The sequence below is a fragment of the Heterocephalus glaber genome, unplaced genomic scaffold (assembly GCF_053883595.1).
Source record: "Heterocephalus glaber isolate CG9 unplaced genomic scaffold, H.glaber_assembly_v1.0 deba00001479, whole genome shotgun sequence".
In the NCBI taxonomy this organism is placed as follows: Eukaryota; Metazoa; Chordata; class Mammalia; order Rodentia; family Bathyergidae; genus Heterocephalus; species Heterocephalus glaber.
Genome location: NW_028258316.1, coordinates 14,220,562 through 14,244,597, shown reverse-complemented (window position 1 = coordinate 14,244,597; position 24,036 = coordinate 14,220,562). Strand labels below are relative to the sequence as shown.

Genomic DNA, 24,036 nt, shown 5'->3' with positions numbered 1-24,036 from the left:
AGGCCACAGTGCCACCTGGGCCCTTGCCTCCTTTGACCCCCTAGTTGCCGGGCTACTGACCCATTTGACCCATTTGATGGAAACCTGCAGGTGTGAGGAGTGTGGTCAATCACAGCTTCAGCAAGGGGAGAAGAGTCAGCAGTCAGGAAGACTGGAGAGGAGAGCTTGCATCCTGACCCGTGGTTCTCCCTGCCCACTTCTGGACCTTCTGCCTTTGGGGTCCAGGGGAAGGTCCTGCCATCCGGCCAGCAGCCACAGTCGAGCTGTCAGTCCTGCTTACCCTGTGCCAGCCTCGCCTACCTTGCATTCTGGGATCCAGTGTGATGCCCTGAGTGCCAATGGGAAGTCTCAGGGCCCCTGGGGAGGTGGGTGAGGGCTGCTGCAGGGAAAGGCTGCGTGAAGCCTCCAAGTTGAGGAGTCAAGCACAGGTCATCGACAAACCACCTCTGTGACAGGGCTGTCCCCAGACTCCCGTGGGGCACTTCCCTGGAGGGTCACAGAATGCTATGTGAGAGGCAGGTGGGGTGGGTCCCCCACTGTAGGAAGGAGAGGGCTGAGGCCCGGAGGGGATATTCCTCCCAGTACAGCAGCCTGTGATGCCACCTGCAAAACCGGTCCCCACCACCTCAAACTCAATGATGGCCTTTGCAGATGACCAACTCCCACAACCATATACTTCATGAAAACTTCAAAAGAGACTTAAGAAATTCTCTGGTTTCATATATTTAAAAGGACAACTTCTACCATGGTGGCTCAGCGGCCCTGATCAGTCAACAGAAAGAACTGAATACCTCAGTTTATCGCTGACATGGAATTCTGGGAAAGCACTGGGTTAGGCCTCCAGGCAGGGAAGTGGGTCCTGCCCGGCCTTCTCCACACTCCTTCTGGAGGCTTCTGGGAGCTTCCATTGACCTGGCACCACCTGGGCAGAGTGGTGGGGACCTTGGCTGGTCAGGCAGCAGCCAGGGAGGCAGGTGCACGCTGAAGAAACCGAGCCACCAGACCCAGGGTGGCAGGTGCCCCGGGCGCCAGCTCAGCTCGCCTGTGATGCTGAAGGCGAGCGAGGAGGGTGGGAGTGTGAGCTCCTGAATGCTTCCCTGTGGCCCTAGGCCTCACTTGGGCCAGGAGGCCCAGAATGAGAGATGTCTCTGGCTTTCTTGATATTTAAGGTCTTCAAATCCAGCACTCAACTCGATGCCCTTCCCCAGAAGCAATCCTCTAGATTTGCGTGTTCACCTCCAGCGACAGGACACTCACCCAGGCCTGGACAGGCTGAATTCAGGCTGACACCTCCCTCTTTCATCCCCCAGGCCTGGTCCTGAGGCCAGCAGGGAGAGAACAAGATGTTTCTTGGCAGCTCTCTGTGGGGGCCCTGCAGAGACCCTCCTATCCTGAGATCCTCTCTGCTCAGGCCTGAAGCTCTAGCTCACCATTTATATCTCAGGCCCAGTACAGTCTCTCCCCATTTTTTTTGTAGTACTTGGGGATTGAACCTGGAGGCTTTAAGCTACACCCCCAGACCCCCTTTTTATTGCCTGTTTTAATTTTGAGACAGGATCTCACTGAGTCACTAAGTTGCCCAGGCTGGGCCAGGAATTGCAATCCTCCTGCCTCAGCCTTTCAAAGTGCTGGGATTACAGGCATGTACCACCCTGCCTGGCTCAGCCTCTCCGCCCCAACATTCAGGCCTGAGTGGCTCGCTGGTGCCCCATGTTGTGTGGTCTGTGCTGAGGGGAGCAATTCTGCCTGCCCTCTTCTAAACCCTCTGCCCTTTTGGGCCAGCCCCAGGTCCTGCCATCCTGCCAGCAGCCACAGTCAAGCTGTCTGTCCTGTTCCTGGGATGTGGGCACAGGGGCAGGCTATCAGTCACCCTGCCAGCTCCCAGACTGGACTGGTGCTCCCTCAGGAGGCCCTGCTGCTCTAAGAGCCGGTCTCCACGATGCACTTGAGGAACATGGTGTCATCCTTCACATAGGCGTGCTTGGGCGACTGCAGCTTGTTGAGGGGGAAGAAGAGCGGGCAGCCGCTGGCCACGTTGGTTTCACTCTGGGGCCGCTGGAAGGATGCTGAGCTCAGGTCAGGCCGGAAGGCATCAATGGCGTGCTCACGGTTGTTCTGGTCTAGCAGCATGAAGGTGACCTATAGGGCAGAGACAGGTGGGAGATCAGGTCCCAGGCAGCAGCATACAGGCTCAGAGGCCCAGTGTGCAGGCTTGGAGGGCTCCACAGCCCCTGAGATCAGAGGTACCTGCTACTCTGAGCAGGCTTCGTCTGAAGCTTCAGCAGGCTTCAGGCTCTGATTAGGACCAGCTGTCCTAGCCTGCAGGAAGGGCGGAGATTTTGATGCCATAGTCAAGCTTGACTTGAGGTTGGAGGATAAAGTATAGACAAGGAGGGGACTCAGTCACCTAAATGTGCCCTCTGGGTTCTACAGCTGGAACCTCCTGGGGGCAGGCATTGGGTGAGAATGGAAAGGCCTTCTCCTGAGAGGCTGTCACCCGATGCCCTGTTTATCACGCTCTGGCACACAGAGCAGATGCATGTACCCCTAAGAAGCTGATCATCTGACCATCCCTGGCACCTGTCCTGAAACCCCCATCAGGAACTGAAATTATTCCGTTTCCTACGGACACAGTTCTTAAATTTGGCTGAACTGAGGCTCCCCAGGGGAGGCTCAAAAACCTGGATGCCCTGGCCTGTTCTTTAAAAATGTCCCTAGGGGGCTGTATCTCAGTGGGATGGCATATACCTAGCATTCTCGAGGCCCTGTATTCCATCCCCACACCAGAAAACAAAATGTTCCCAGAACATATGGAACAGTTGCCTGCTGACTCCGACTCAGGCCCACCTGGCTTGCCCACCTGCCCATTTCCCACCCCAGCTGAAGCCTGCAGGCTTGACACCTCCCCCTCAGTCCATGCTGCTGTTACCTGCAGGGAAAGCCTAGCCTCTCCAACTCTCCTTTAAACTTTAATAGACTTTATCTTTTGGAGCAGTTTTAGGTTAACAGGAAAATTTACTAGGAAATACAGTTTCCTATATGACCCCTCTCTCCCTACATGCACAACCTCTCCCAGCATCAGCTTCCTGCACCAGAGTGGTGCCTTTATTACAGCTGATAAACTTACACTGATACATCATTGTCACTCAAATTCATGGTTACATTAGGGCTCACTCTTGGTGGTGTTCGTTGAGTTTTGATAAATGTATACGGACACATATTCACTATTAGAGCATCATACAGAAGAGTTTCACTGCCCTGTCAGTCTTCGGTGAGCCCTCTTCCTCCTTCCTTCTCTTCTACCCCCTGAAAACCACTGATCTTTCTACTGCCCTCATAGGTTTGCCTTTTTCATCAGAACATCACACAGTAGGACTCATATAGTATGATATACATCTTTTCAGACTGGCTTCTTTCACTTAGTAAAACTCAGTTTTGGTTCCTCCATGTCTTTCTGTGCCTGGATAGCTTGTTTCTTTTTATCACTTCAAAATACACAATTATGTGGATGTAGCAGTTTATCCATTCACCTATTAGAGGGCATCTTGATTAATTCAGATTTTGGCAGTTATGAATAAAGTTGCCATAAACACTCATGTGCAGGGTTTTTTCCCCTTTGGTGTGGGCATCCATTGTCAACTCTAGGTTAAATACAAGGAGTGTGACTGCCGGATCATATGTAAGAGTATGTTTAGTCTCGTGAGAAACCACTAAACTGTTTTCCCAAGTGGCTGTCCCATTCTCCATCCCACCGGTAGGAATGAGAGCTCTTTTTGCTCCTCATGCTTGTCGGCACACGGTGTGGTCCATGTTCTGGATTTTGGCCATTTTGAGAGGCCAGGGGCCAGGAGGGGATGGAGTGTAGAGGTATCTGTCTCCTTCCCCTTTCCCGAGGTCCTGCAGGTTCAGGCTGGCCTCGTGCCACCTCCCCCGGGAAGCTCTCCTGATTCACTTCACCTTGAGGATTCCACTTTGATAAGCCCTCCAGGAACGCTTTATTCCAGGGGTTTTAGCGCCTGGGCTCAGGGAGCACCTTGGCTGCTCTATCTGAACTCAGCTTCTTGTTATATAAAGGGGAACTGATAATGCAAGGGGGACTTGCCCAGTTTACACAGCCAGCTCATAAACCAGAACTAAAATCCAGGTTCCCATGGTCCCCTCACCGCCCCTGTCCCAGCCCATACCTTGTTCCGGAAAGGCCATGGCAGCAGAGCATCATACTCTCCTCTCATGATCACGATGAAAAGCGACAGGTGGGTCCTCTTGCCTGTGCCATCCCCATTCAGGTAGAGCCTCAGGCACAACTTGTAGCCATACTTGGCAGTGTAGAAAGCTGAAATGTGGGGCCAGGGTCAGTGCAGCCTGGATGAGGCTGGGGCAGCACTGACCATGCAGATGAGGAGGCTGGGATATACTGGTCATGCACGCCCAAGCTCAGTGGCTCACATCTGGGACAGCTGGGGCTGGAGCCCAGCCTTCCTTCTCTACATGACAGTATGGAAGAGGGGACAGGCTGCTGGAGATCACCTAGCCCAGTGGTTATCAACTGGCCTTCGGGATCACAGATGGGCCCCATTCGCAGGGTTTCTGATTCATTGGTGGGAGGGGGGACTGAGAATCTACATTTCTAACAAGTTTAGAGGAGATGCCAATGCGGCAGGCCCAGGGACCACACTTTGAGAACCACCATTCTAACCAGCCTGCTTTTACAGTGTGGAAGCTGAGTAAGGGGAAGTGGCTGGTAAAGGTCCCCAGGTACAAATCACTGCTGATGACTAAGCACATGAACCTATGGAGATCTCTCCCTGGAAAGCTGAAAAGGTTGTCCTCTTGAGTGCAGGTTCTGACAACTGTCACATTCTGGTGACACTTCCCTGGGTGGGGATGGGGTGTAAGGCTTGGGCAGGAAAGGGGTGGAGGAAGAACATGTTGCCAGGCTGACTCATCTCTGCCCATTACGTGTTGGTAGAACAGGAAGCCAGAGGCACCTCTTGCTTTTCCCTCTTTGCAAAGATTCTGGGAGGAACAGTCTGTGGGTAGGAGGTGAGGACACCTCTGAAGAGGGTCATCGCCATAAGGGGACAACTTTGGGACCCTGAGGTGCTTTGGAGTCTGGGCAAACTCTACTGCCTCTCCATGATTCTGGCTCAGTTGGTCTTGGATTCAAAAGAGCAGCTTCAGAAGGGCTGAAGCCCAGGCAGGGCTGGCAGAACTCCACCTTCCTGCTCCCCATTCCCCTGCCCTGTTCACTTAGACACACGTGTGTGACACAAGGGGCAAGTACAGAAGGCTGCGTGAGCCCCTATTTATTGCACCTGGCTCCTGGGCAGCCTTGGGTGTGGACTCTGCCTTCTTGGGACTCAGTTTATTTAAATGGAGCCACAGCTCTGTGTGTGTGAAAGAATATTTTGTACACAAATTTATGCACTGTTATGTTAATAGATATCAGTTAAGAAAAATATGTTCCAAGTAGCTACTTTATGCAAGTCATTGTGCCAAGCCCAGGGGCCCAGAAATGAGTAAGAACTGCCCCGGTTTACACAATACACATCCATGGGCTACCCACAGTTGTACATAAGTGTGAAACTCTGACTCAGTCCTCTACCATCTAACCGAAGACTGCTAGCTCCCTGAGGACATGGGTCTCACATATTCCCCTGTGAAAACCATCACCTACGTCTCTCTCACCTGCACCCGCTTTGGCTCTGAAGTTTTCTCTTGCACCTGACAGCCTCACGAAGTAGATAACAATTTACCTTCCTATTTGTGGAGTAGAAAGGGCCTGCCTGGGGCCAAGACACCACTGTTGTATGTAGATTAGAGCCCGGGGTCAGCAGTTTACCCACTGCCCCCATGGTCCCAGTGCAGATCTGGGTCACAATGTGTGGCCCTGATGGACACTGGTCTGACTTGGACCTAGCACGCTGTCCCCCGCCTCCCCATGCCGGCTGTTCTCCCAGCTTGTTTTCTGGGCCTGGAGGGGCCTGCCTCCCCCAGCTGGTCTCTGTACCCCCTGAGGAGTTACCTGGGGAGAAGAGACTGACAGTCCGGCCACAAGCAGACTCATGGCACCTCCTGGTGACATTGGTGATCTTCCACACGAAGGTGCCATCGAAGGAGGCCTCCTCCATGAGGCGCAGACTCTGCTCCAGCTTTCCCAGTGCCTGGTCTTTCTGGGCCAGGGTCTGCTGCAACTCCATCACCTGCAAGGAATCAAATTCAGCCAGGGACACCAGAACCCAGCTTGGGGATGAGGTGGGATGGCGAGGTCTGGAGATCCATCTGCCTCCAAATGCTTTCCTGACCATACCTCACTTGGGTGCATGAGTCTGCGATTCCATGTGCTACCCTCTGCCTGGAGTTCTTTTTTCCTTCGCTATTGGCCAACTCCTATTCATTCATTATGAATCCAGCTCATACTGCCCTTCCTGTGGGAAGCCTTCAACCACTGTCTTAGCTCAGCTGGTCTGTGTTCCCACAGAGCCTTACAATGTATTTTTCTCTCTTTCCTACCAGTTGTCTTCCCTCACCATGCACTTGACCCATGCTCATTTCAGTTGTGTCCATACCTTGCCTGGTGTCTGGCCAGGAGATTTGTTGGTGGGCAAATGACACAGTTGTTGCCCTTGTGGAGCCTGGGAAAGTTATACAAATAAAGGCTTTACTTGGCCATCTGAACCCAGTGTCTGGTTCTTCTAGTAGGTTTTTCCAAGTGAGATTTGAAAGACTACAACTTTAGTCTTGGGTGTGCATAGGTAAGGGAAGTGAGGAAGGGAAATGAGTCTCCTTAAAGAAAATGTAAGCCCTAATTTTACCACTGGGGAAGCTGAGATCCTGAGAGAGAAAGTGACTTGCTCAGGTCGACTCAGCCAATCAAAGGGAAAGCTGGAACTAAAATAAAGGCCTAAATCAATATGATGTACTGTGGCTGGAAAAAAGCAACACTGGCATGGAGAGTGGCTACACCAGAAAAGTATAAGCTATGGCCTAAAGGACAGGTGTGTTGGATTAGTGGATTATCTGGAGTCAGCCTGCAAAACTACGGAACCCTTTAGAGACCATAGGCCAGAGTATACAGGGACAGCAAGCAACACCTGGCCTGAAGAAGATGCTGGGGAGTTGGTCTCAAGAAGGACTCAGGTAATCACCACCTCTCCAGTGCTGAAGGGTTGCCATGGAGATTTTGGCTTAGTTGAAGGAAGAACTTTCTCACAGTGAAAAATGGCCAGCAACGGAAAGGCTGTTTTGGGAGGGAGTGTCCTATCCCAGGAGAAGCTCAACCAAAGGAACTGAAGCACTGGGTGAGCCAAGGGGTTGACCTTTCTAGAGCTTCTGACCAAAGGTTCTTCTCGGAGGGCTTTGGGATCCAGGGGAGGTAGATTTAACTGGGGAGTGGTGAGCAGGATGAATGATTAGGAGGAAGGCCAGACTACTGCTATGGGGACAGGATAGGGCCACAGGGGCTCCTGAGCTGGCCTTGAGGGCAAACTTGCCTCTCCTGCTCACCCTCTGCTCCAAGCTCAGGATGCGCTCTTGGTCCAGTTGGCTCTGGTGGATGGAGGCGGCCAAGGCCAGGTGGGAGGCTTCCACCTCCTTGTTGAGGACAGCGACGATGTTCTCAAACACACGAAGCTTCTCCTCCAGCTCGGCCAGCAGCTTCTCCTTCATGAAGTGCTGCAGGGCCAGCTCCTCCTGGCTCTCGGAGCAGGGAGCTCGGTAGCAATCCACCTCCAGGTCCCCTGGCACCTCCACGGCTGCCTGCAGCTGCAGGTCTGACAGGTTCCGCTCCAGGGCTGTGGGCCCGGAACCTGTGCCTGAGCCCAGCTGGGCCTTCCACTGTTTCATGAACCCCAGCAGCAGGTTCAGGTGGGTGGCCTGGGAGGTGGCCTCATGCTCCTGTAGGGACTGGGGGCTGCCCTGCTGAGAGAGCAGAACCATCAGTGAGAAGAGAGGAGGTGGAGGACTGAGGAACAGTGGAGAGCACTGGCATTGAAGGGCACTGAGGGACGTCAGACCCTTTTTCCCAGCAGAGGGAAGTGGCTCTCTCCACAGTGGGAGGGACAGGAGGACCATGGCATCAGACATGCTCACCTGGAGCCACAGGAATCCCAACTTCCAGAGCAACAATCCTACCCTGCCCTTTGAGCTCAGTGGCGATTCAGGACCATGGAGAGTAGCACAAGGGTCCCTTGAATGACTAAACACCAAGGCTTAACTAAGAAGCTAAGAACTTCCTTGCCAGCACTCTGGGAGACTGAGGCAGGAAGATCACAAGTTTGAGCCCAGGCTGGGCAACTTAGTAACTTAGTGAGACCCTGCCTCAGAAAATTTAAAATATAGCTTGGGAAGTAGTACAGCGTGAAAGCCCTGAGTTCAATTTCCCAGTACCAGAAAACAAAAACAAAAACTTCCCTGAATACTATGATGACTTAATCGTGGGATTAATGGCTTGGAAAGTTGTTAGTACAAGGGACATCCAGAGGAGTAGCTTGATGTCATGGGAAGCTGCTGGATAGGAGAGACAAATGGTCTGGGACCGCAGTGGACAGACCCCTTTCCCCACACTTACCTTGAAGGAGCAGCCAACACCTGCAAAGGGGCACCCAACTCCAGCATCAGCCACCTCGGGGTGAACCTGGAAATAACAACCATGTCATTGGATGCTATGGGGATCTGTGTGGCCACCCCTAGGGTCTTCTGCAAAGCACTAAGATCCACCTGGCCAGGAGGGCACCCGGGCACATGACTTGGCACATGCTGTTCCCTCTGCCTGATAATGCCTTTCCACCCTTTCAGGCTGGGCTCTTTTGTGAACTTCCTTCAAAACAGGACCAGAGTCCCTGCTGTCATCCTGAACAGCACTGCTATTTCTGCCAGGACAGGTCCCACACAGCTCCCTGAGCAGAAAAGGAGACACACGAGTGACTAGTAAGTATACAAAATGATGCTCAATGTCACCAATCATCAGAGAAGTGCAAACTATAACCACAGGGAAATGCCACTATCCACTCACTAGAACAGCTAAAATGAAAAACAGGGGCAATGGGAATTCTCCTATATTGCTGGTGGGAATGCAAAATGGTACAGATGCTTTGGAAAACTCTTTAGAAGTATCTTATGAAGTTCAACCATGCTTCTACAATAACTTGCTTACCAACCATACTTATAAAGTTGCCATATAACCTACACATTTCACTCTCAGAAATGGACCCAGGAAAAGTGAAAACATATGTCCACAAAGACATGAAGATATGAATGTTCATAGCAGCTTTATTTATAACAGCCCCAGATGATAAGTAATCCATTGTAGCCAGTGGTGAGCAGATAAACAAATTGCATGCAGTATATCCATACTAGAGACCACCACAGTCAGCAGTGAAATGGAATTAAATATACAGAATTGCATGGACGAGCCTCCAGAACATTATGCTAAATGAAAGAAGCCAAACACAGGAGACTACATATGCTGATTCCATTCTGAGGCATTTCTAGAAAAGGCACAATGATAGTGACCCAAAGTAGATCAGCGGTTCCTGGTGCTGCAGGGGTGTGGCGGGTGGGGGGGGGGGTGACTCAGCGAGGACACAAAGTAGCTTATTTTGGGGCAGAAGTGTTTGCCATCTTGACTGCAGTAGTGGTCACGTGATTATATGTAGTAACCAGAATTCATTAAGCTGTATGCTTACAATGAGCGAATGTCATTGCCTGAAAATGACAACTTGATTTTATGAGAGCTTTGTTATTTTGTTTTGAAAGAATGATCTGATGGGGGCAAAATGGGAGGGGATGTGGATAAAAGGAGGACAAAGGTCTCTTGGGCTGAACAAATACAAAGCCACACTGGTTATTCCACTCTATGAGTAAAAGGAGCAGAGGGCTGTGGGCTTCATGAGTACATTGGTTTGGGACACAGAGCACGGCTGGCCAAGGCCCACTGTGCCTCACCGCACTGCTCTGGGGACAAGTGCTCCCAACAAACAATGGGAAACAGATGTTTCATGGGGAGTGGGCTTTGAGAAGCCAGTGGTGATGGAGCCTGTCCTCATGGGTAGCTTTCGATGACATGTGGGAACAAGAGAGGCCTGATGGCAGGAGTGGATCTGGGTGCTCACACATGGACCTGAGAAACCTCTTGAGCCCTACAGCTCCCTAAATGCCCATGATTCAAATCCTCTGTGGTTCTAAGGGTGGAAGCTTGATGTGAGTCATCAGCGATAGAAGGTGAAAGGTCAAGCTGACAGTGGGATCCAGACATCACCCGCATGGGGGTGCATCCTCTGGTAGCAGGGCTTCCCAGTGTTATGTGATTGGTGACAGGTTGCTGCATGGATGTCCAGGTCCTACCAAATGGGATGTGTGTACAGGTGTGGGCTGCCGTGCTGATGGAGGAGGGACAGGGGTGACTCAGAGGCCTTCCAAGGCCTCGGTTGGCAGCCAGGCTGCCTGGCTTATCAGCAGTCCCTGACTCCTTAGAGTATGGAGGTTAGGGGTGTGGGTCCCAGAGCCAGTCTGTTGGGGTTCAGAGCCTCTTTCTGTCACTTCACATCCCAGAGAGGTGGCCCTGGGAGAATCATTAACTTCTCAGTCTTAGTTCCCCCATCTGCAAAATGAAGATAATAAGAATACCTACCCTCTTTGGGAGTAACTGTGGATATTAGAGGTAATGGAAATGCTAGTATTAGTTACCTATTGTTGTTGTAACAAAATACCATGCAGTTAATTGTTTAAAACAGTGGACACTTATTATCTTTCAGTTCTGGAGGCCAGAAGTCCTAACACCAAAGTCCTTGCATTTCCAGCTTCTAGTGGCTGCCTGCATTCTTTGGCTTGGGGTCCCTTCCTCCAGCTTCAAAGCCAGGAGCACAGCATCTTCCAATCTCTTGTTGACTCTCCTGTCTCCCTCTTATGAAGGCCTCTGTGCCTACATCCTGTTCACCTAGATAGTCCTGGGTTATCTTTCCATCTCAAGATCTTTCATTTAGTCACACTACAGAGTCTCTTTTGCCATTGTTATGGGTTGGATGTGCCCCCCTCCAAATTTATATGTTGAAGTTATAACCCCCAGGACCTCAGAATGTGGAGAAAAGGCCTTTAAAGAGCTCATTAAGTTAAATGAGGTCATTATGGGTGGGCCCTAACTGAATAGGACTGGTGTCTTTAGAAGAAGAAATATGGACATGGGAGACCAGATGATGACACAGAAAAAGAGGGCCATCTACTAACCCAAAAAAGAGGCCTGGGAATAAAGCAACCCCATCAATACCATGTTTCAGGAAGCAAACTTCTGTTGTTTGTAGCACCTAGTCTACAGCACTTGGTTGTGGCAGCCCTAGCAATCAAATACAGTCATTCAAGGTGATCTATTCACAGGTTCCAGGATCAGGATGTGGACATCTTTTTAGGGGACGACTTTGTCTAACACAGTGTTCAAGACATGTTAGCTGTGAGTAGTGAAATGACTGTTACCGGTATTATTCCTACAGATTAAGCACTACTGCTGCCTCCCCTGGGTCTGTCAATACATGTATCTCATTTAATCTTCACATCTCAAAACTCTTAACAACTAATCTGATACAATTTTGTTTTCTCATTGGATTTTTCTCTGACAGGCAAGGATCATCCCTGCTATGTAAGTCCCTAAAACATCTAATTACAGAGGACCAAAGCATTTTATTTTTTGAGACAGGGTCTCTCTATGTAGTTCATGCTGGCCCTGAACTCTATATAGCCCATGCTGGCCTCACATTCATGACGATCCTCCTGCCTCAGCCTCTTTAGTGCTGGGATTACAGGCATGCACCACACACCCAGTCACCAAAGCATTTTTGCATGTTACCTCAAAGGGTCCCTGTGACAATTCTTTGTGGCAGGCAGGGCTGGATTAGCTTCACCTTAATAGGGACAGGGACATTGAGATGATGGCTCGCTTGAGTTCACGCCAGTTTGCTCAGCCCTGTGTGGTCTATGGCCTGTCAGATCCTTCCAGCACCGTGAGGTTCTGCTTCAACAGGGAAAGGAAGCCAGGGCTTGGGGGGCAGGGGCTCATAGGAGGCAGCATGGCCAAGCGAGGCAGCCCAGGAGCCTGGAGCCCCTTCCAGAGTCCCTCCCCACCATGGAGTCCTCGGCTTGACCAAAGGGTGGCCTCCCTCCAAGGCTGGGGACCGATGGGACAGAAAGGGAATCAGGCCCGGCCGAGGAGAAAGAACCAGTGCTCTATCCTGGGCCAAATCTGGGGTACCTTCGGTGCCACAAGTAGCCCCTGTGTGAATGGTTGTACTGCTTGCAAGTTACTAAAAATAAAGTTGGCAGTGGAATTTCCTCTGAGGAAGAAACAGAAAAAGAGAAAACAGAGTCCCAGCCCTGTGGGAACACTCGCCCTCTGTCTAGGTCTGTGGGCCTCTGGGCGTGTGGTGTTCCCAATCACCCTGGCCACTCGGGCCCTTTGTGACAAGACCCCACTTAGGGACTTGGGGGCCTCCGAGAAGGCGAGTGTGGAGAGGTTGCCTGCGGACTGAGTGCAGCCTTTGTGCCACCACCGTGCAGAACAAGGAGCTGAGCGTTCCGGGGCTGCCCATCCTGCTGGGCTGGGCATGGAGACTGGCTCAGGTTTGGAGGCATGAGGGGCTGCACTCTAGTCACAGAGGGGACTTGGTCAGTCTGTGGCTGCCTGCCAGTTCCCATCCTGCTCTGTAACTCTGCCAGTTTCCCCTCTGCCTACCTCTGCTCAGCTCAGCTGCCACCTCCTCCAGGAAGCCCTGCCTGGTTCTCTGGTTGAAAGCTGTCCTGCACGTTCCTGTTTTCCCATCTCACTTATTGGATTCTGGCACTTAAGGATGACTGTGTTGTTTCAATATGCATATGACCTTTGGGGAGTAATCCCCCATTTGGAGCCAGTGCAGAGATGATGCCACCAGCCTAGGAGGCAGAAGCTGGGGCCTGGCTTTGCCTCTCACTTGCTACGTGATTTTGGTCCAGGCACCCATATCTCCTCTCTGGGCCTTGATATATATATATTACCTACTAATAAAATAGGAACACTACTACCACCCACCACATAGGATGCCACTGGACTGATGAGATTATAAGCTGCCAAAGTCAGAAGTGTAAGGGTTTGGAGGTTCACCTCAAGGTAACACACTGGAAGGGACACAGATAAACAGTAACACATTTGCCCCAGATGCATACAGACTGGGGACAGATGTAAGAGGGACATGGTTAGTGTCTTCCTCAGGATGGACCCTGGGAATGGAGGCTGACTTGCTCTTTGTTGGCCCACAAAGGAAACAGGCTTCAGCTCCATACAAATAAAGAAGAAACAGTTGCAATACTGAGTCCTCAGAACATGGAAGCAGCTATCCATGGAGTAATGAGCTCCCTCTCTTTAGAAGGACGGAAAGTCATGTGGCAGGAAGCAGGTACATGATTGGAAATAAGCAGGCACATGATTGGAATAAGCAGTTTAAGCTCCTGTCATTGTCAGCTTCTAGGAAAAGTTATGGCATTATTGGGAGCCACTGTATTAGATGGCAGCATGAGTGTGACCTTCTTAAAAGGGCCTCAGAGGGCAGAGAGTGAGAGAAACAATATCGTTTGCAGGCGTCTTGGCAAACAGACTTGTATGTTATTTTCCAGCCACTGGTTTGTCCCTTACTTCACTGTCACTTCTTCAGGAAGATCATTCCAGGCAAGAACCAAGGCTCTAACCAGGTCAACATTAATCCTCTAATATCTGCTTCTTACATTAGGTAACCTGTTCGTGGCTCTGTGCCCTTCTCAGGGAGATTGTAATCTAATGAAGTCAGAGCATGTGCACAAACTGATAAGCAGATGGCACAGAAAATGTCTGCGAGGATGGGTACCCCTGGGCTTGGCTCAGCAGGGCTCCAGCCCAGCCTGCTCTCTCCACCCTGCCTGTTTCCCAGGTTCTTTCAGGCACACAGACAAACTTAGGATTCTCACATGTGCAAAGTGTTGGCTGATTCTCAGCTGCTTTCCTCTGGTCGAAAGTCCCCCAAAGTTTCCATTAGGGGCAGGATGCAGAGTAGTCCTTAGTCTTTCCACTCTGTGGCTTTGTGCAGACCTGTTCACTGCCTGAGCACTGATGACTGCACTGGGTGGGAAACCAGCAGGGACGGGAGGGCCGGGCACCTTTCCAAGTCTGGCTGTGTCAAGGAGGTCTTGGCCCCCAAACCCAGGCGGCAGCTCCTCCTTCTCCATAGCCTGTTAGAGCACTGTAAGTCTACCACTTCTTCTGGCTTAAGGCAGCCAGTTTCAAACTGTGCGCTGTGGGGCTCGATGAGTACCCAGAGTCCTTCAGGGATGGGGACAAAAGAAAGAGCCAGGTAACTAAGAGGACGGGGCTCCGGGTCCCCCTTCCACTAGAACACTCTCACTTATATTGGATTTTGCTTTGACAAAGAGGGAAAACTTAAAGTCACCAGATTAAGAGGCTGAAATCTACCTTACTTGTATTATCTAACATTTCTATAATGAGTGGGTATTCACTTTGTTAAGAGGGAGGAATGAAACAAGTTCAAAACGGTACCCCTGGAGCACGCAATCAGGCCGGGCCTTAGAGAGCCCACAGAGTTAGGGGGTTGCTTCTGTGTTGTAACCAGACAAGAAGGTTCAGGGAGTTCTTCCACCTATCAGTGTATCATATTGACTCTTCCAAAATGTAGCATGTAAAGTTCCAGGAAAATGCACTTGGTCCTGGTTATTTTTCTCTGAGGGCCTGCTGGAGGAGGGGCTGCTGAGAAAAGGACAGGAAAGCCCTCCAAACTTTCCTGCATGGGCCAGGAAATTCCCCCAAACTTTCTGAACGACAAGGACCAGTGCACAGCAGGAAGAAGGAGGTGGCAGTGAAAGCAACCGTGGGCCCACTGACCTGTGACCTGGACATCACAGACCCTGGAAAGGCCCTGCAGAGTCAACTTAGTGGACTTACTGTGCAGCCACAAAATGGTTCCTGGAACCAGGTTCTTGATCTGTGGGCCACTGATGGTAAAGGAGAAACCGGCCAGGCATGTTTCTCACATGAGGGTGGTGAGGCTGGTTACTGCAGAGCTTTGGGACTGGGACTCCCCAGGGGCTCTTGGGCCTCCCATCTAAACGAGTAAATAAGGGTTAGATTTTAAGCAGTGATTCTGTATGTTTGGAGTCATGGACCCATACAAGTATTTTTTTTTTTAATTGGGAAATTAACACAAAGATTGCCATCCTTTTGTTGTACCTAGTAAAGTCTTTATCAGAAATGATCATCTACTATCACATCATCACATTTATACAATGAAAAGGGACATGAGCTCAGAGTAAAGGCTGACTTTTTTTTTTTTTGCAGTACCTGGAATCGTTCTCTGGATCTTGCGTTTACCAGGCAGGTGCAGTGCCACTGAGCTACATCCCCAGCCCAAGGGTGACTCTTTAAATGGAAGAGTTTAACTTCATAAGAAACTTACTAGAGTTTCCATACTTTTTATTGTGGGGTTATGAACTGGTGGGAGTGGACCAGTTCTGGATGGCGTGTGCACAGATACTTGGCTGAGGGTCCTTTCTGCTTGGGAGGGCCAGAGTTCTGAGCTGTGGTACCTGAGGCTGTTTCTGTGGCTCCTTATACTTCCAAAGATGGCTCTTTTCCTAGAAGCATGGCCTGACAGGGATCTGACAATGGCCTCTGCCTACATCGGAAGTTGGCTAATTTTTTCAGTAAAGGGCCCTGGAGTAAATATTTTGGCCTTTGGTGTCTCTGTTGCAAGTATTTAACTCTGCCATTGTGGGGAGAAAACAGCCATAGACAATACATAACTGAATGGACATGGCTATGTACCAATAAAACTTTATTTATGGACACAGAAGTGTGCATTTCATGTAATTTTTATGTGTCCCCAAATAGCATTCTTCTTTTTTCCTCCAACCATTGACAAATACAAAAAAATATTCTTAGCTTGAGGGCCGTACAAAAATCCAGGTGGTGGGCTGGATTTGGCCCATGAATCACAGTTCATGGACCCCTGGTCCAGACGGTGGTTCTCACCCTTAATCTTTTACAGACCAGCTGGGTGGTTTGGGGCAAGGTGCTTTACCTCTGTGAACATTGGGCTCCTCACTGCTTGTAAGGTGAATTCAGTATAGACTCAAGGCAAAGGAGTGAGGCATCTACCGGGGCCTCCTGGGCCTGTTTGGCCTTAAGCTGGAACAATCAAGAGAATGGGTACATACTCTTTCCTGGCCATGCCAACATACCTTCTCCTGGGTCAGAAGGCTTCCTGGGCTTTCAGATTGGAGGGTGTCCCCTCTGCTTTTGGGACAGATCTGATCCTTGCTGTTCCTGGGAAAACATGAACAAATCCTGCTGAGTGAGGCACCACAACTCCCTGGCACCGTCCGTTCTCTGGCAGCGCTAAAAACCTTGACCCTGCCCAGCATGGCTGCTGATACCAGTGATCATGCAAGTCCATCATTCCAAGCTGCAAAAGGACAGGAAATCTCATGTTTTTCTGCAGCCAAACCTGACCTCAACTGGTCCTCACTCGTCCCACTTAGTGTGAATGTTTATCTTTCACTGGAGAAACATTAAAGTGCTTGATTATAGGGTGCTGCCCTTGTCCCCGCTAGATGAATTATGTCATGTGCTGGCTTGCTTTTCTAAACCCTGAAAAATAAAAACAATTCCCAAACACATCTGGCCCCAGGGGTTTAGGCAAGGGATTATGGATATGTGATTATACTTGCTCTGTTTAGCACCCTCTATTTGGTTTTGGTCTATTATTTTATTTATTTATTTATTGGTACTGGGGATCGAACTTGGAACCTTGTGCTCTCGAGGCAGGCACCAGAACCACTGAGCTAAATCCCTGGCTCTGGCCTATTATTATCATTATTGATATTTTTATTATTATTTGGTATAGGCTGGGGATTGAACCCTGGGCCTTTGCACTGAGCTACATCCATAGCCCCTTTTTAAAATTTCGAGATAGGTGCCTGATAAATTGCCCAGACTGGGCTTGTACTTGTGATCCTCCTGCCTCAGCCTCCTAGAGAGCTAGAATTACAGGTGTGGAGTGCCATACTTGGCTACCACCTCTTGGTTTTGGTAACTACAGATGACCGTGGCCTATCAGAACAAGAAGGGGTCTCAGAGACCACCTCGCCTGAAGGCTCTTGGTCAGGAATGGGTGTCGGATTCTGTGGGGTGACACATGAGTGCTCATGTTTTCTCAAAGCTCCTGAGTGGTTCTGACCCACAGTGAGCACTACTGACCCAGCCCACTTCTCAGGGGAAGGGAATGGGGTGCTGGAGACCCATAGGTGGGCCACGCCACAGGTCCTTTAGGCCTCAGATCTGGCCCCTTTGTCTTCTGGTCAGCACCAGTCCCCTCCTCTGCCTGGAGAGGCCCGGAGAGTCACCCCCAAAGCCTGAGAAGACCCCCCCCCAGCAATCCGCGGGCTAGGAAAAGCAGTGAGGCTTTGGTTCCACCCCGCACCTGGCCTTTGCATCACCACGGACTCTCACCTCTTCCCACAGCCTGCCCTTTATCCCCATGTTGGACTTCTCACTTGCCTCATTCAGTTTTCTCACCTTCTTAAGCTACTAGGCCCCAAACCAAAGGTCATGTTGGTGGTGCATGGCCATTTAAGGGCATATTTGCCAGAAACTGGCCTCAGCAAGCTGACCTCATCCCTCCAGGAGGCCGCAGTGTCCTCATCTAAAATAGGACAGTAACATTACCCATCTCTCCAGGTTGTTCTGAGGACACAAGGCAAGGGGACAGAGCGGGTGCCTAATAGTTGCCAAAGGTGGGATGCTGATGTTACTACTGATGTCCCACTCTTCTGAGTCATTTATATTTTAAACATACATATAGGTGGCTGAGAATATAGCTCAGTGGTGGAGTACAAGGCCCTGGGTTCAATCCCTAGCACCCCCAAAACAACAACAAAAACCAAAGAGCAAAAAAACATCAATAAACAAGAAACATAAATATATATTTTATCTATATCTTTGTCCCTTCTAGGAAGGTTCCCAGCAACAGCATGAGATACATTTGTATAAATTTTATCAAGGGCATTTGTGTTCATTATTGTTAGAACGTTTTTGAATATTATATATTGGGCCTTGTAACAATTCTGTGAGGCAGAAAACAGCTGAACAGACAAGAGGGCACAGCCAGCAGCATTTGGACCAGGCCACCCTGTGGTCCCTCCCCGTTCCTTCTCCCTGCCCACTCTCCGCTCCTCACACCCTCACCTTAGGTTCTCGGGGCGGCAGGCTGTGCAGCAGAGGGCCCTGGGTCCTGGCAGGTCCTGGCAGGTGGTGGAGGGACACCCAAAGGGGAACTCGTTCTCATCGGGGGCCGGACGGGGGCTGCTGGCTGAGCTGGAGGCCATCCCAGGGTCTGAGGCTGGCCAGAGGACAGGCCCCACGGAGTATGTGGGGAGGGAGGAGGTGTGTTCCAGTCCAGGCTACCCTCTCTGGTGAGCAGGACTCTCTGGTGACTTTATCTTCTCTCTGGCTTGTGTGGTTCAACGTCACAGCTGAGTCACAGTGGGGATGGAACAGGAATTACCCTTTGTGGTTAAAAAAATCCCCTGGAAGGTGACTGAAGGCTTCAGGAGTGTCCAGTCATTTTTCAGAGTGAGAAAGAGCAAGGGAACGAGTCAGAGTAAAAGAACCACGTCACAGACTTTCAGAGACCACAGAGTTCCTCTTGTCTGAGAACTGCAGACTGTCTCGGACTTCTTCCACTTCCTCAGGGGCTCACCGGTGGAAAGGCCACAGCTGGCCACTTGTCTTGCCACCTGGGGCCTCTGAGCAGCAGAAATTCTCAGTGGGGGTGCTCACCTTCCCAGTAGAAACCTCCAGGGTTCTGGGGGCAGGTCCAAAAATTCAAGTTCTAGGTCCTTCAGCCCTGCCTTGTCCAGTGTGCCTGGGGGACCTCAGGTAACATCTTCTTCCAGTGGATCTTGGTTACCCAGCCTGTGGAAAAAAAAAAAAAGAAAATGAGTTGCAATAGGTAGTCTCAGGCTCTATGATCCTGCGACCTTATGACCAAGGCCACCAGAGGCAGCAGGAAGCGTCTGAGGACCCAACCCTGCCTGTGGCGTTCTGCATAGATCATGCTGTGACAAATAGGCCCTCCCCTCCTTTGAAGTCTAAGGCTTTGCGACCTCAGACTCTGCAGAGCCCTCTCCCCACAGCCCTATTCAGGAAGCCACGGGTGGGTGGCTACGTGCTCAGGTTGGGCGCCACCACTTCCCTGCCCCGGGGGAGAACAAAGCGCTGAACAAATACCAGATCACTGGAAATGGTTTCAGTAGCCAAGTGGGTTGGAGCTCCATGTTTGCAGGAAAAGTGAACTGGAAACAATGGCTCCTGGCCAGTCTACTGTGCCCTTCCAATCCTTAGCACAACCTGTGGGGAATTCTGCAGCCATATGCAGCTCAGAGAAGCAAGATACATGGGCCAAAGTCACACAGCCTCAAACCAGGGCTGTGAGACTCCAAGTTCTGTGTTCTTCCACCACAGAAGAGATGAAAGTGAGGCAGGCTGATGGAGCCTTAGGTGGAGGTCAGAGCATCTGGCTTGTCTCAGCTATCAAATGGAAAACCACTGCTACAGGGTTTGCAAACTTTCATGGTGGTTTCAAATCATGGGTTGTGAGATCACACATCTGAGTAGGGGCCCTGGGTCCACTACGTACAAGCTATGGCTCCCAGGTCAAGGTCTTTAGCTGCTCTGAACCTCAATTTCTGCATCTGTAAAGTGAGGATAATAATATCTACTTCATCCAACTGTTGTGATGACCAAAAAAGATGGTGGGTGAGTGTGGCATGGCTCATGGCCCATGCTTGGCTCATGCTTGGAAGGCTTTGGCATTCTACTCAGGTCATGGCCACAGCCCCTCTCCTCCTGAAAACCAGGGAAAAGGATTAAAAAGGCAAATTCCACTAATATAATGTTTTCACAGCCATCAACCTCAGTCTCCCACCTGGGCAAGGCAGGTTGGGTGTCGCCATCTGATCCTAGATAAACTCAACTCCCCACCTTCGCTGGAACCGAAGAGCTACCAGGGGCTGTTGGCAAGAGGTCGCTGTGTCCCGTGGCTGCAGTTTGCATCAGGACTTCACCCTTCCCTGGGCCTGCCTGGCTTTTCAGCAAGCCACCTTGAGGCCCACCTGAGACCTTCAGAAAGGCATTTTCTGAACTGCTTGTCTGAACCTGGCAACTTCCTGCACCCCACCAGCTCCCTCTCACCTTGGTTTGGAACCGAGGAGGCACTCAAGCCTTATCTGCCCATGCAGCTTCTGTGTCCCTCTCTCTCCAGTCACTCTATTGTCTCCTCTGTCATCACTGACTCTCTATTGGCTCCTTCCCATCAGCATCAAAATATGTCCAAGTCGCTCTACTAGTAGGTGAAAAATAACAAGTACTACTTTTTAGTGCTGTGTTAAGTACTTTTACAGACATGATCTCATCCAATTTTCATGTGCTGCTTAAGAGGCAGATATTGCCAGCAACACCCCATTTTACAGATGCAGGAACTGAGGCTCAGAGAAGTGAAGTGGTCACAGCTAGCCAGTGAGCCAGGATGCTGGAACCAAGCTCTGACGACACACACTTCAGAGCTCTTTCCACCTTCATCCCCAATTCCTCTCCCTCATCCACTCTGTCTCCTCACTCAGCAGTGGGACTCACGGAAGACTATCTACACAGGTGCTTGCATCTTCTGGGAACCATTCCTCTGAGGTTACAGATGTGGAGGTTGCCAGATGCGCTGGGCCTGTCCCAGGGTAGCCTCCCAGGCTTTGGCCAGCACTCTTAGCTCTTCCTTCCGGAATCCCCTGCTTCCCTCTTGTCCCGCACTCCCACCCCCAGAGCCCCTCCAGGCCTCTCTCCGGCTGCTCCTTATCCATCTTGTTGACTCCGTTCACTTTCACCTGGAGCCTCTGCTGGTCCATCTGCTCGGCTCCACTCTTAGGGTCCGCGCACTGCAGTCCCCAGCCATGCACCCCATCTCCCTCACCTTTCCTCTGTGGGGCCCCAGTTCCCCTAGGAAGTCTCCTTGGGCCGAGGGGCTTGGGTATCTGGCTTGCGAACCCATCCATTGCGCCCTGCCTGCCCCGCAGGCCCGGGCTGCCCGGTTGGTTCCCAGATGCCCAGAGGCCTCTGTGGTCCCCAGCCCCGCCCGTGCGCCCCAGAGCACGCGGAGGTGACCGTCCTCAGCCCACAGCTAAGGTCCAGATGCGAGCACACTGAGACCAGAGCAGCCTGTGACTGCTCAGGATGAACGCGCCCCAGGGAGGCCCTGGCGCGCGTGGACAGGGCTGGGGAAGTGAGCCGGGCGGGCCCCGCAGCCGCGGAACCCCGCTTCCGAGCTCCGTGGGGCTGGAGCTTGGGGAGCCCCGCTGGTGCGATCGGGGGCTGGGGCGCGCGCAAGGCGGAGAGCCTGGGGCCTGGTGGCGAGGTGGGAGGGGTGCGGGGCAACCAACCTCGGTGCCGCCGCCTCCCCAAGGCCCGTCCGGGAGCTTCCGGTGGGGCGCAGAAGACGACACCTCCGGGCCGGCGGAAGCCACGAAAGGCAGGGCTGCGAGCCGAGTCCCAGCCGACCTGACTGGTTTCTGAGGCCGCCCCGAGGGCGGGGCGAGCACTCCCCGGATGGGGAAACTGAGGCCCTGTACTCCCACTAGCGGCTCACACGCATGCGGTCCCCGAACCCCTGGCCCGCGCCGTGTCCCGGTGCCCGCTGCCGCGACTGCACGCACCGAGCACACGGCACACACTCGCCCGGAACAAACCCGCGCACTCCCGGCGTTTGAACCCTCCCCGGCCCCCTGCCGGCCTGACCTCCAGCCGCTTGGTGACTGGAAAAGTAGTAATCCGAGTCTTACCCCGGTGGACTCCCCGCACGGAGCCCGCACATGCCAAGCTCGTCCACGCTGGTGGGTTGGTGCAATCAGTGAAGAGATGATGCTGACCGGTTCCAACGGAGCGTTTACAGCCCCGGGTACTTTAAGGGACCATTTCTGCTTTTGAAAGTCTAAACACAAGCAGGCACGCAAAGCCACTTATTGTCTATGAGTGTGTTTCTGTTACTCAAAAGAGTAATGGAATTTGGTGTTGGGGAATGATTTTCGTTTAAAAGATACAAACACCTTTTATTGTTGCGAGCCACTAATTTGGCAACATTTTTTTAAAAATCAGATTTAATAGCTGCAGGTCCAGCTGCTGAGGGAGGAGGGAGCTGGTCCACCTCCTCGGTTTCAGCTTTGCTGAGGCTTCTGTCCAACGATCTTTATGTATTAGGGTCCCTGTCTGTTTCTGTCTTGAGTCCCGACTGGACATTAAGAGCAGGGGCCTGGGGACTATCCTTTGCTTCCTTTGCTTTTTAACCTGGGATGTAGGGAAGTCTCTGGCACGCGGATGCTGCCGGAGAGTCTTGCAGGTGAAAGATCATGGAGGGCCCACCTAGAGGAGGGTGCTTGTTCGGGGACAACCAGGGGGACTTCAGGAGCCAAGAGACAACCCCCAGAATGTATGGGAGGTTGGCCAGCGGCAGCCTCTGTGAGGCCTTTCCATTCTAAGTGAAGTTTCTCAAGGGTTTGGGGTCTGTGAGAGCCACTCTGTCTCACCTCCACCTCCATACCACTCCCCCCTCTCCTCTGTCCTGGGCCATCGTGAGCAAAAGAGCAGGAACCTCCTGCTCTTCATGTGCCACATCCTGTTTTCAGAGTAGTGAGCTCATTTGCTGGAATTTTACCAAGGGAGAATAGTTTAATTTTGGAAAGTACCAAAAACTTATCTGTAGTCACTCGGTTTAATTTTTGACGGCTCTTGAAATAGAGGGGGCATCACCGAAGAACCTCCGAGTGCCCAGGGTACAGTGAAGCTGCAGAAATTGAAAGCTGAGCCCTGTGAGGTTGCACCTGATTTAAAATGGAAATAAAACCTTGTGGAGACCACTGATCTCTACCCAGTAGAACATTTTTTTCACTCTAAAAATAAATTTAAAAAGAGAAACAGCCCCTCTGTCCAAGTCTGAGCATGGGGCCAGGATTGAGGAACAAGACAGCAAATAGCAAAGTAGGTGATGTTTGAACCTCAGCCTTCTTTCACATCCCCATCTGTTCAGTGTGTGGTCAGAAGCACCTGAAAGCTTTCACTGTCCAGTTTTGCCGCAGTCCTGCAGTTGCCAGACCCTTGCTGTGGATGCGGCCTGCCTTACGGCACAGCCTGGAGTTCTGCAGCTCCTGCAAAGGAGCTCAGCAGGGACATTTCTGGAAAACCAGAGGTCTGTGAGCCGGTCTGCACCGAAGATGGGAGAGCCCAAGTGAATACCCCGAGGCTTGCCGCCTCCTGCCCTGCCCTGCTTGTAGAGTGAAGTTTAGAATCTGTGAGAAGATGCAGAATAGGAGAATGGTGAAAATGGATAAGGCCCTGACTGCTGAGTGCCGAGAGGAAAAGAACTGTGTCTCCCTTTCTTCCTTCCAGCCCTGAATGAACTCTGTATTGGTGTGGGAGTTAAGAAATTTGTATTCTGTTTTGTTTTCCCCAGACACGTATTCGTTGATTTTTTGGGTCGCGGGCATATAAATGTTTACCTAAGTAATAAATTAGGACCATTTTTATATATATATATATATATATATATATATATATATATATATATATTTCTTTAAGAGCAAGATGACTTTAGCTGGGTGTGGTGGTGCACACCTAGAATCCCAGCACTTGGGGAGCTGAGGCCAGAGGAGGATCCCAGTGAGTTTGAGGCCAGCCTGAGCTACCCACGCCCATAGATAGCCTTAAAGATCAGAGCATGCGGTGGGATCTTCAAACTTCCCATTGCTGTAAGACCTTGTTTGCAAACACTCTCACATACAGAGCTCAAACACACAAGAAGAGAGGCCCTGTTAAGCAGAATAGGTGGCCCGGTGCCTGTGCACTGGACTTCTACCTTCCCCACCTTGATCGGGGGCTTTAGGTCCCCACAGAGCCACGCAGTTTGAAAGTCATAGACCCAATTTGACATTCTGTGT

General features: G+C 51.2%; 2 protein-coding genes across 13 annotated transcripts in view; one reads left to right on the top strand and one right to left on the bottom strand.

The window, feature by feature from the left end:
* Window positions 1-16,247, top strand: part of LOC101712031 (protein CutA homolog) — an 85,273-nt gene extending 69,026 nt beyond the window's left edge. For all 3 annotated transcript variants that reach the window (XM_087182842.1, XM_087182843.1, XM_087182841.1), the window contains exons 7-8: window positions 8,797-8,928; window positions 15,341-16,247. In XM_087182842.1, coding sequence (XP_087038968.1) covers window positions 8,797-8,928; window positions 15,341-15,395 — 187 coding nt within the window. In that variant the 3' untranslated portion in view covers window positions 15,396-16,247. The remainder of the gene's footprint in view (window positions 1-8,796; window positions 8,929-15,340) is intronic.
* On the bottom strand, window positions 700-22,013 carry Traf1 (TNF receptor associated factor 1). 10 transcript variants are annotated; one of them, XM_087182837.1, is made up of 9 exons: window positions 21,490-21,753; window positions 20,255-20,405; window positions 18,248-18,976; window positions 16,243-16,327; window positions 8,570-8,635; window positions 7,507-7,920; window positions 6,026-6,203; window positions 4,185-4,333; window positions 700-2,139 (listed from the first exon to the last, which is right to left on the bottom strand). In XM_087182837.1, exons 3-9 carry the CDS (start codon window positions 18,385-18,387, stop codon window positions 1,921-1,923), a joined length of 1,251 nt encoding a protein of 416 aa, XP_087038963.1. In that variant the 5' UTR covers window positions 18,388-18,976; window positions 20,255-20,405; window positions 21,490-21,753; the 3' UTR covers window positions 700-1,920. The 10 variants fall into 10 exon arrangements, with proteins under 10 accessions (XP_087038963.1, XP_087038966.1, XP_021117814.2 ...); XM_087182840.1 differs by having other exon boundaries at window positions 7,507-7,917; window positions 21,490-21,752; XM_021262155.2 differs by lacking the exon at window positions 21,490-21,753 and adding an exon at window positions 21,024-21,466.
* Between the last annotated feature and the right edge of the window lie 2,023 nt (window positions 22,014-24,036).